The sequence below is a fragment of the Miscanthus floridulus genome, chromosome 15, assembly GCF_019320115.1.
Source record: "Miscanthus floridulus cultivar M001 chromosome 15, ASM1932011v1, whole genome shotgun sequence".
In the NCBI taxonomy this organism is placed as follows: domain Eukaryota; kingdom Viridiplantae; phylum Streptophyta; class Magnoliopsida; order Poales; family Poaceae; genus Miscanthus; species Miscanthus floridulus.
The window spans coordinates 51,883,425-51,895,908 of NC_089594.1; the positions used below are offsets into that span (position 1 = coordinate 51,883,425).

The 12,484-nt window shown below is 42.8% G+C and overlaps 1 protein-coding gene across 3 annotated transcripts in view; it reads right to left on the reverse strand.

The window, feature by feature from the left end:
• Positions 1–9,778: 9,778 nt before the first annotated feature.
• Positions 9,779–12,484, reverse strand: part of LOC136506816 (probable Ufm1-specific protease) — a 45,902-nt gene continuing 43,196 nt past the window's right edge. For 2 of the 3 annotated variants that reach the window (XM_066501721.1, XM_066501723.1), the window contains exons 12-13: positions 10,356–10,458; positions 9,779–10,252 (exon numbers count right to left, since the gene is read on the reverse strand). In XM_066501721.1, the coding sequence (XP_066357818.1) occupies positions 10,023–10,252; positions 10,356–10,458 (333 nt within the window). In that variant the 3' untranslated portion in view covers positions 9,779–10,022. The remainder of the gene's footprint in view (positions 10,253–10,355; positions 10,459–12,484) is intronic. The other variant, XM_066501722.1, reaches the window with a different exon arrangement.

Genomic DNA, 12,484 nt, shown 5'->3' on the forward strand with positions numbered 1-12,484 from the left:
GAATGATTATAACTTATCATTTCATATGACTTCTTGATTCCAAACTTCATGAAACTTTTCAACTAGGTCAAGATGGATGCATGTTGATGTAATGTACATGAAATAAGCATGTTTAACATTACTCTTGCGAAAATTTTAAAAAGGGTCCACATGTAAGCAAAGGTGTGTTGTCCAATTTCAAGTTAGGGACTCAATTTCATAGATTGGACCACAACACCTTCATCATCACTTCAAAATTATGAACTAGAGATCATGATCATTGATTGACATATCCTAATTAAGCCCAAATCCACTGCTTAACTTGTGACTAACACCTGGGGTGTTACAGTGTTGATCTTACTTCTAAAGGCTTTTTAAATTAAGCATGGTGCTTAGGTTAAAATGCATTCCTAAATCAAATTAGACATGGTGTCTAGGTTGATTTTTGAGCCAAAAGTATGCTTGAGTAGTACTGGTTATTTTGTTGGACTAACCCCTATAGGAAACTCTCAATTCAATTTGGGTAAGTCACGAGATGAATTCAAATCAAAGATGAAGCAAGGCACATGACGAACTTCAATAGCTTGCATAAGAAGACACAGCTCATTCATCATAGATGTAAGAACTACACCTCATTCAACATAGATGAAAGAACTGTAAGTACCAAAGTTCATTCACTTTGTCTTTTGCTAAAAGTTACCTTTGCCTTGAGCCATGCTTGTATAAAATATGATCTCAATACTAAAGTAATCCCAAAACCATCTTTTCATTAGCATAGAGGGAAATTACAAAATTCTGGACAAACAACCTATGTTTCAAAATTGTATATTCCTTCGGGTATGTGTTGTCCACTAATCCTTTGCAGGCATAAAACAATAAGTGAGGCAAAAGGTTTAACAAGGTGTCAAAAGATTGAAGAGCAAAAAGATGGTATGATAAAAGGACGAGAAAGAAAGGGTGCAATTTAGGAGACAAGAAGCTCATGAACAACTCGTACTTCGAGACTAGCCGAACAAGGAAAACTTCAAGCAAAATGGGAAGGACCATCACGAGTCATCTACCCTTCATCATATGGTGGCATCACGCTCCAATGACAAAGGTAACATCCTAAGGTAAATGGTAATTATTTAAAAGAGTTTTTCCTTGATTCTGATAGGCACATAAATAAGAAACAAACATGTTTGAGTCACAACTTGCTTCATCCAACTTGATTATCTCAACATGTTTAGTTCTTTAAGCTTGTTCCTAGCACCATTTTCTTGATCCCATAGCCTTAACCAAATAAGATAAAAAGTTGCACACCTTATCTTTAGAAGATGACAATCATAATCATGTAAAGATTGATACATTATTCACATATAGACAATCCTTCCAACGGTTAAGCAATTCAACCCTTTTGATCAAATGTATTTAAGTGCTACATTCATGCTCAATCTTTCAACCTTATTACCCATGTTATAATTGAACAAAGTACATAACATGAACTTCATCTTGTTCAATGTGCCTAAGGATAGAGAGAAATAAGTAAAGTTTTGGTTCTGTTGGTGTTTTCCCACCAACGGAGCCCATGCACTTGATCTCTACCTTGTCTTATGAGCAGGACACACTTCAAGCAAAGTATGGGGGAGTTAGTTAATTCCCCAATTTTTACAAGTGAAAGTTCTGAACCTGTTAACCCAAAATTAAATTCAAAACCCAAGATAGGTTTGGCAGAAGGTGATATCATAATTTAATGTGTCACCACAAGAATTCTCATCTTCAGAGTAAATCAAGGTATTTGGTCAATGAACTTCACAAGGAGAATTCTAGTTCGGAGGACTTACAACACCAAACCCTCATCGAAAGAGCTATGGGAGATGCACTCCCGTATATCTAGGTAAGTATTCTTTCCTCTTTTGTTTTAGTTTCTTTTCAATAGTTCAAAAAATGATGAATGAAACAAAATAAAAAATTATCTTTATAATAAATATATATAGCTATAGTAATAATGTGTGATCTAAAATTGGAAATAAAATAAAGAGGTGTGTGTCTAGTTTGCTTTAATTTCTATTTTTAAGAGTTAATAAATAAAGAGGACTCATAATAATCTCTTAAATGGAAATGATGAATAGTTGATCTATTGTAATTCCTTTCAAGTACCTAGTTTTCAGCCTTGAATTCTCCTGAGCTTTGGATAAGATTGTTTTGATATAATGATGTACTCTAAACTTGAAACTCGTGGGTAGCATATGCTTGATCTAAATCTAGGTAGTTGACCGATATGATATGAGAAGGTCTGAACTATTGTTTATCTTATTCTAAGTGGCACTAATGTTCTGGAGATTTATCTTTTAAAAAACACAAAAATGCTATATGATGAGTTCCTATATGACAAGCTTGAATTCCCACTAGAGCCATACATGTTATTTAGGCTAGGAAAACTCCACATATGCTGCTTGCTTTTGTATTGAGTTTTGTCAAGCTTTGTTGACCCTTATGAGAGGTTTGTCATGCTCTTAAAATCAAGATCACGTACACACCACCCACATATGCACTACTCCTACACTAGGGATAGGCACAAAAAGATGCCTTCCATCTAGATCCACCCAAAAATATTCTACTCCTACATTGGGAGTGAACACAAAAACATGCTTGATAGGTTTTCCATCTACCAAATAAATGCTTCAAGTTCTTGTTGATATCTCTCTCAAAGTTTTGTTGTAGAAAAGAGGCATGGGGCTATGCAAAAGTTATTCATAAAAAAAAGAAGATAAAGAAAAAAAGAGTTGAGAAAAAAATGGAGAAGTGTCCGAGATATGTAAATACCCACCTCGGCAAGAGTATTGGAGTGATTTCGTGAGTTGGAAGGAATCGGATGAGGTGAAGGAACAGAGTGAGGCAAATACAATCAACTCCTGCAAAAATAGGATGCCGCATTACACCGGCTCACGTGGCTACTCGAGGAAAATCTAAGATTGGGAACGGGACAAGGAGCAGTTGACCCAGAGCGGTGTTATGGTCTATACATCCAACTAGGATCCTCACTCTGTAAGGTTCCTTCTTGCTAGGGGGTTACCTTCAACCCATATGGCTCCCTAAGTTATCAGGATGCTGCAACCGAGGAACATGCACAAAGGGTGAAGGCGGTCCACGAGGAAGTTGCTAATGGTACTTTCAAGCCTAATAGGGAGACTGATCAGCTAACTCGGGCACTAGGAAACAAAGAGCATCCTGGTCGAACATGATGGTTCGGACTTATTCCATGGGAGGTTTCCTTCCTAGATGACATCTCCACGTACAAAAGTCGTATGAGGAGGAATGACCAAAAAGAATTGGAGATGTAACGTCTGATGGAGGCTGTTCGACAAGAAATGAAAGAAAACAATCAACATTTACATCAAGAGCTTGAGGAGAGAATAAAAACCATGCTTTGGCACCAGATGAGGATGCTACGGTCGGGATCATCAGCCCAGATCAGGTACGGAGTAGCAGTGGAAGCACATCGCTTCCTCTCGACGATGCATGTCTCATGTTCCCCAGTTGATAAGTTCACGGAGCCAATACCTTACAACCTATAATCATAGGAGAAGTTCTATAAGACCAAGGTGCCGCAAGATCTTGCCTATCCTTATGGCGAAGCAGGGGATGTGCTACAGAACCATCATTTGCTTGTAGGGTACTCCAAGATGACCATTGATGCATTAACTAAGACTAGGTACCAGTGCAGTTAAGTTAGATCACCTAGAGGATGAGGATAGGAAGACACTAGGGGAGAACTTGGGTTGCTAAGTTTTTTGGCACAAGCGCTACATATCCTTTGGCTCAAATTCTAAATCCGACGATGATATGGATGACAAAGACTTAGAAGACTCACACCAAAATAGGGAACCAAGTATTTCATCACCGCTACAACCCAAGACTCGCAAGATCGGTCCATCTACTAGGACTACAACTCAACCATCTCAGAACTTGCAAGAAGACACAACGACAGAGGAAGAACTTCTAGATGCTGAGCTTCCACAGGATAGAGAGGAGGTGCCACCTGTATGGCAATTTTAGGCAAGGGGTGATCGGTGGCTCTGGAGAAGTCCTAAAATTAGGACCAAAAGGATGGGAGGTGTGTCACTGGTACAAAGGCAACATAGTGTTTAGTTTGGGGCAAGAATTTTGGATAAACTAGTTTTGCAAGGGAACATATGACTCATTGTGGATTCAGTTCAAGGCATTGTTTCAATTTTACTAGAAGTTGGCCCTGCACATTCATATCATGATCTTGTGGACCATGTAAGTCTAGTTAGTACACCATGCATTTTATAGCTCCGAGTTGAGTTTCTAACAACTACACATTGTTTTGTAGGAAGGTGGTAGACTTCTAGCAGTGCGCAATAGATTCAAATAGGCTTCTTAAACCCAGTGGTATGTAATCATGGGACACTAAAGTACACCAGTTACATCGATGAATTGACAAAGAGCTTCCATCTCAACAAATCGCAGCATACTTCTACCCTACAACTGCGTGTAAGTTTGTTGTAAATGCCTAATTTTCTACTCCTTTACATATTTTAGGGTTGAACCTAATTGGAACCGACGGTGGCATTGTGAATGCAGCAATGACCATCATGTCCTTCTTGACATCAGCATAGAGAGGACCACTGTCAACGTTTACGACTCTCGAGGGAGCCAACTAGAGAACATCCATCCCTTCATTGAGGTGATGAACAAGTAAAACAAGCTACTACTACATTGGCAACGATTAGATTATTTGTTACATAGCTTTGATCATCTTATGTTGCTGTCATGAACTTGTCGCATAGGGCCTACAAGAAGTTGAAGTCAAGGTCCAACAAACATTGTGAGCTTGGCAGATTTGGTTTCAAGTAGTATCGTCCGATTCGATCCCAATGCAGCCTATGGGCAATGATCTTTGTGGGTTCTATGTCATGCATTACATGAGCAGCCTCATCAATGCTCTCTCCGGCTCACAGGTTTGGCCCCTCAGCCCCTATAGTAAATTTGGACGACCTCCCAACATACTTAGAGTGTGTAGCAAAGCTTTTCTTAATTGTGTTTCCCTTTTTCTTGTGTTCCAGACTGAAGTGTCATCTACACCGGAACTAACTGATTTGGATATATCTAAGTTCCAAGAAGATCTTTCCGGTTCATTATAGACCAAGTCATGTACACCAAGGGAGTCCATCGCCTTCTCTAATCAAGGTGCTAGTGTTCTAAAACTATATATTCATTGTTGTTGGATGCCAGACATTATGTTGCTGTGGTTGAAAACTATGTTTGTCCTTGTCGTTTTGTATGGATATTTGTGTATTGGTGGTGATGTATGTTTGGATACAATACATTATCTTTGTCTATATATGTTGCTAGCGATGCATAAGCCATGAAATTTCTATATTATTATTGGTGTTATAATGTATTGTGAACAATAATGATGCACAGTGGTAACGCTGGCGGTAACGGACAAAACATTACTGCCAGAACAAACACAACGGCGGCGGTGAAGCTGCCCCTCATTATCGCCGGAGGGAACACCAACCATGTGCACTGGCACCTACATCACCGCTAGATGGTACACCGGATTGGAGTTGATATTCTCATCATCATAGTGGGATGGTACGATGGTCCAACTTTGATGTTCTCATCATCACAACCAGATGGTAAGCTGGTCCGACGTTGATGTTCTCGTCATCAAACCGGATGCTACACCGATCCTAGTGTCGATAGGTCCATCATCACCGCCAGTTGGTACACTAGCCCGATGATGATAGGTACATTATCACCGCCGAATGACGCAATGGTCCGATGTTGATGGCTACATCATCACCACCAGATGGTACATCGGCCCGACGTCGATGGTTACATCATCACCGTCGGATCGTACGTGGGGCTAACGTCGATGGAGGCATCATCACCGCCGAACGGTACAGCGCGGGCTAGCGTCGATGGATGCATCATCACCGTTGGATGGTACGTTAGGCCAGTGTCGATGTACGCATCATCACCATGGGTACACCGGGCTAGCGTCGATGGACGCATCATCACTATCGGATGGTACGCTAGACCGACGGTGGTAACATATCGTCACTGCCGGATGGTACGTTGAACCGACGGTGGTAACACATCGTCACCACCGGCACGCAACCGGTAGAGATAAAGGTCGCCGATCACCACCAACTTTCACTAACGGGGGGGGGGGGGGCAAAACCATCAGTAATGGGGGTTCTGGAGCTGGCGGTGATTAGCTTTTCTGTAGTAGTGTCTAGGCATGCGCTCGTAGGTGCAACATATTGATGGATAGTTGTGGTTTCCATTCTAAAAAAGGTAAAAGATACAAGGTTAAGCTAGGTTTGAAGTTAACACAACAACCATTTCCCCGGCAACGGTGCCAAAAAGCTTGTTGGTATATTTTAGACGCAGACAAATTAATTCGCAAGCATACGGATACCGCTGTAGCTTTCACCGAAAATATTCTAGAATATCAAACTCAGGAAAACGTGTGTGAGTTTAACTAAATCTAACTTAACTAGGGATATCAACAAGGTTGAGGATAAACAGTAGCATAGCGAGGACTACTAAGATTCTCTATTTCTAACTTGGGTAAACTGTGTATTCTAGTATTCACCTAGGGACATTACTAAGGAAAGCACAAATAGAGTATGAAATTCCATAGTAATCGGGTCCTACTTGGCCTATAGACGGGAGATGGACTACAAAGGACTCAACGAGGCTATCACCCTCGCGATCTACCACCGATCCAAAATGCAGGGTGCATCCACGAGTAGCCGAAGTCTAAGCACCACGCTTATACTACGATTACTACTTTAACCCAAGAGCTACAAGGATTAAGTCACTCAAAAGAGTCATGATCCTAGTGGACAATATAAACACGAAACTTACTTGAATCAGAAATTGAATACCAGAGATGTCTCAGAAGCAAGCTCAAGTAGAACTTGAATCTGTCAAGGTACAAGCCGTAGTGAGAGAGAGCACTGATAGACCGACACTTCATCCAAACTCTTCCCTCACTCTCTATCTCACTATTTTCTATTTACAAAGGATAGCACCTAATGTGGAGAGCTATTCTTCTCTTGATTGCTGACTCATTTCTGGAGGAGGTAGGGGGTCCTTTTATAAGGGTCATCACGCAGCCTGTGGGCCCATGGATCCATGGCAACTCATTATCTTGGCCCTTGATTCGAATCGACCTTAATCCACGATGTAGATTGATCCTAAGAGGCGATGGAGAACCGACGTTTGAAACGGAGGCCACCAGGTGGGCCTGGGAGGCTGGACGGCCTATAGGTCGGGCCGACCGATGCCACCCTCTAACTGTTCGGGTCGAGTTGCGGTGGTTTGTCTTCTACAGTGGATTAGGAGTCCTATAAGTCAGTTTTGTCATGGATGATCGTGATTTGCTCTGACATTATGGTTCACATTACCTATTTTCTGTTTAAATCCTCCTGTAGTCATAAAATCACCAAAACTTGTGGAACTTATTAGTTTAAAACACTATATCTATGTTGGTGATTCATTTAATCATATATGTAGGATATATTGATGGTTTATGATTGACATTAGCAACCATCAACACCTACCTAGCGCGCCAGCTGTCGCGGGGTTGAAACCGCGACAAGCATTTGTTGTTCGTGGTAGTGTTAGAGTGTGTGTCTCTAGTGGCTCGGGTGGACTCAAGAACACAAGAATCATAGAGGAGATGCAAAGGTTTATCCTGGTTTGGGCCATCGGTGCCCTACGTCTAGCAGCTGATGATCCTTATACTCAAGTGCACCCAAAATCTAGGGTGTTACAACAGAGTGTTAGGGAGAAAGAGAGAGATTTGGGGTGTTGATCCTTTGGATGCCTCACTGCTGGTGGAGCCTTTCCCCTCGCCAGAGAGGAGGAAGACAACGGATGCGGTGGAGGAACTCTTAGTGCCCCTCTCTAGGTTGCTCTGCTCTCGGTGTAGAGCGTGAGCTGAATGGTGAGGACTCGAATGATCTGCGTGGAATTGTCCTCCCCCTCTTAGGATCCAACCTTCCCCTTATATATCGAGGTAGGTCAGGTACATGGCGGTTTGGGGGAGTTGAGCCTATGGTCTACATGCGCTAGAGTCTAGGAGGGTCTTGCAGTGGCGCCGTGTGGACCGTGGCGATATTGTAGAGCCGAAGAAGTTCTGACACGCTGAGTGTCATGCTGTGTCGGCTTGGACCGGCGTCCACCAGGTGCACCTCTGGAGGCTTCTTGGTGGCGAAGGAGATCGACTTGAGGGGCTGATGCGTGGGTCTAGAAGCAGCCGAGCCCCTAAAGCCAGCGAAGGAGTTTGTCTTCTTGTGTCACACCTCGTGCGTGACCCTATCTAAGGAGCGGTTGACAGAGCCATGCCGGTGAGGCAGTGCTAGGGAGCCCCCAAGCCTTGGTGGCTCAGGGCACACCTTTTCGTGCTCGTGCTTTAGCTGGCGCCAAAGACTGGGAGGGAGCCAAGGATCGGGTCTAGACATCCGTCGATCGGGAGCTTGAGGCTCGGACAAGCCCCCGAGTCACGAGTAGAAGTGGCATGATTCCTTTGTCGGAGGGTACGCTCGAGCATACCCAATGGATATAGCCCCCGAGCCCCCAGACAATCCTGGAAGGGTCAGTCGGAAGGTCTCTCGGTCGAGAACCTTTGATCCCGAGGCTTATCATACCCCTATGTTAGGATCTCGTCAACACACCATGTGTCTAGCAAGGATTTGAGGATTCCCAGTCTTATCTATGTTATGCTGAGGCGCACCCTTTGGGAAGGGAGACTTATATTAAATCTTGGCACAGTCGATCTTCAAATTACACATGAAAAAATCTAAAATAAAAAATATATAATATTCTATCTAGATCCTTACATCATCTTTTCCCCCAATGGTTTCTCTCGAACGCTAGAGCCAAAGTGCAGTCCTTATGCCAATCCAACGACCAACCCCAAAACGTTAGACATGCCCCAAGCTCCAACGCTTCGAAACCAATCCAAAATGTATCTAAATCACTAAAAGAATATTGACAGTTGCATCATTAGGTACAACATAGGATGCAGAATCATCACCTCGAGACCTTGATTTCCTCTCCACAACCATCGACGATGAGATCGATGACCCAAAGTCGTTGTCCTCAGTAAGGGCTCTCAAAAGCACCCCTCTCCCTGCAAATAAAAGCCACAAATTGGTCACCTGATGATGAAATCAGGGCTCCCCGAAGCATCCCTCCCCTTGTAGATAAAGGCCACAAATTGGCCACCTGCCGATAAATCAACGCTTGCAACGCCGATCTTATCGTGGCAATCGCCGAGTCATCACAGGATACACAATCCCAACCAAAAAACATCCATTTTCACTCAAAATTTATTTAGAATCAATCCTAAAACACCAGAATACTGCAGAAAAAAGATATGTCCCCTCTCATTCTTGCCTCTAGAAGACGTACCAGAGAAGAAGAGGGGCCTAGGCGCAGCAACGGAGCAAGAAGCAAGCATGTGGCAGCGGCTCTACCCTAGGCGGTGGGAGCGGCTCTTTGCCTTACGTCCGGGAGCAAGGACACGTTCGCTGGCCATACTATGAGATCATTACTGCAGTGATGACACGTCAAGGGTTTAAAAGAAATTCCTTTTCTTTTATTTAGAAATCAGTTTTCGAACTCAAATTCAAATCATGTTTTGATTTTCAAACCAAAAACAGCATCACAAAAATAGATGCACCAGCATGTATGCACATTCATGTTTCTATTTCCTTATATTTGATTTTATATCTAAAGAAAATTACCCCTATATTTAATGCACACAATTGCATAATTAGGTCAAATTAAAACTATTTTCAGAAATCAAAGTTCTAGGATGTTACAAATTTACTAATCACTACATATTTATAAAAACAATATGTCTCATTAAAAAAACTTTACAATTCGTAACTTACAATCTACGAGGCATTTTAAAAAATAATATAACGTCGACAATCATAAACCTCTATCACAACCATAAACATGTGTGTGCCTCGTAGCATGCAGTAGTAACATATTGAACACCATAGGTTTCACACCATGTCTGGCCTTTGGGGTAGTAGGAGGTTGTAGAATTTGTCTTTTAAGAAGAAGCTCCTGCCTTTGTTGTCGACAGACTTCTTCCATCCGCACCATCCGCCATTTACAATCTTTCCCAGATCGTCAGTACCAGTGTAGTGCGGATCAAGGATAAGAAATGCACAGTCGCCATTGGCTTCGTTATAATCAACTCCGATAAGGGTGTAAGCCAAGACTCCACCACCTGGATTTGCCAATTCTATGTTAATATTCACAGAATCAACTGTAGCCATCTTAACATTGTTATAACACGTTCAATATTAGACTCTTTACACAAAAGCACATACCAATCATCACAGGAGTTCCCTCGGTTTCAAAATGCCTGGCAAGTTCTCTGCACTTTTCAGGAAGCTCATCGCCAGATCTCACATTGATAACCTTGCAACTAACCTGCAAGATGCAGTTTCTGCTCAGCAGAAATGGAAGCACGTGGTACGGTACGGACATAATAATACAAGATGTGAAGTGAACAATGGTAGCTACACTCCCAATCAGGTATGCCCAGGAAGCTCACACAAGAATAGAGTGGATTTGTCCTGCCTAAGGGCACCACAATGTTGTGTACAAAAAGGGGTATATAAACCAACCAGAGTGGTCCATACACAAAACTCCCTCCGTCCCATTGAAAGTGTCGTTTTTTACTTTTATACTTGTTTGACCGTTCGTCTTCAAATTTTTTATGCAAATAATAAAATAAATAAATCATTATTAAAGTATCTCTAATGATAAAATAAGTCATAACAAAATAAATAATATTTATACAAAATTTTTGAATAAGACGAACAGTCAAACAAGAAGTCCTAAAAGTCAAAAACGACACTTTCAATGGGACGGAGGGAGTATATGCTAATTTTTAAAGCAGTTCACATGTGTCAGGTCTACAGTAGTCCATATGCTTATGAACGGCCATGAATAAACAAACTTCCTCCATCTTCCCTCCCCACCACATGCAGTGGATGCTTCCCGCGAACTCGCAAGCACCAGATCCGCTTTGGTCTCTTCAAGCTTGTCACGCGCTAGGCCAACTATTAGAATACAAATAGTCTAGAATGTGATAAGTCTAGAATGTGATAAGTCTTATACGAAGAGTCATGTATCCCCTATATAAACTCATGTTCAATGAATAGAAAGTGCTCAGTTTGGCAATAATCATTCTATCATGGACCTCTTTGTGTCATGCCTGTCAGTTGGGTCGTCACACTCGTTTGCCATTTCCTACTTCTATGTCAAGAGCATCTAAACCTTTTGAATTAATTCACTGTGACTTGTGGACGTCTCCTGTTATAAGCATATCCGGTTCCAAATACTACCTAGTGTGTTTGGATGATTTCACTCATTACTTGTGGACTTTCCCACTTAAACTGAAATCTGAAACATTCAACACTTTGCGAAACTTTCATAGCTATGTGCTCACTCATTTCCATTGCCGTGTCCAATTTATTCAAAGCGACAATGGTCGCGAATTCGACAACAATGCTGCTCGCTCTTTTTTCCTTCAACAAGGTATTCATCTTCGTCTTTCTTGCCCTCACACATCCCAACAAAATGGCAAAGCCGAACGTGTCATTCGATCCATCAATAACATCATGCGCACATTGTTGTTTCAAGCATCTATGCCACCGGCATATTGGGCTGAATCACTTCGCACTGCTACTTATTTATTTAACCTTCACCCCACCAAAACTCTTCAAAACCGCACCCCACACCAAGCTCTTTTTGGTACACCACCCTCCTACGCTCACCTCTGTGTCTTTGGGTGTCGTTGTTACCCCAATCTTTCCGCCACTATGCCCCATAAACTTGCACCACGCTCTACAGAATGTGTTCTTCTTGGCTTTCCTGATAACCATAAAGGGTATCGTTGCCTTGACCTCACCACCAATCGAGTGATCACCTCCCGTCACGTGGTCTTTGATGAGCAACAATTTCCTTTCACACGTGAATCACCGGCACCATTGAGTGCCTATGATTTTTTGGATGATACAGATGTTGATCCGGTGATATCCGGCGGCTTCCCAGCAGTGCCTTCTAACTCTGCTGGCCCACCGATGGCTTCGCCAGGCGCTGGTCCAGTTGTGCCTTCAGCTGCCCAACCAGCTGCTGTACCTCCACATCATCAAGGCACGACTTCCAGCCAACCGCGACAAGGGCAGGGATCAGGTGCAGCACCCCTTCCTCTTGTCTTTCAGGGCCAAGCTTTGGCTCCTGACAGCCCTGTCAATGATCTGGGCCACCAGTCCGGTACGTCTGCTGGAGGCCTGCACTATCGACCTCCGGTTACGCAAGTATACACATGCCGACAGGAACCTCCTGGAGCACCACCAGTGCCTGCAGATCAACCACCACTAGTGCCATCTCCTGCGCTGCCCAGCACCACCTCCACTGTCATCCCTGCTGCTATGCGCTCCTCAAATGC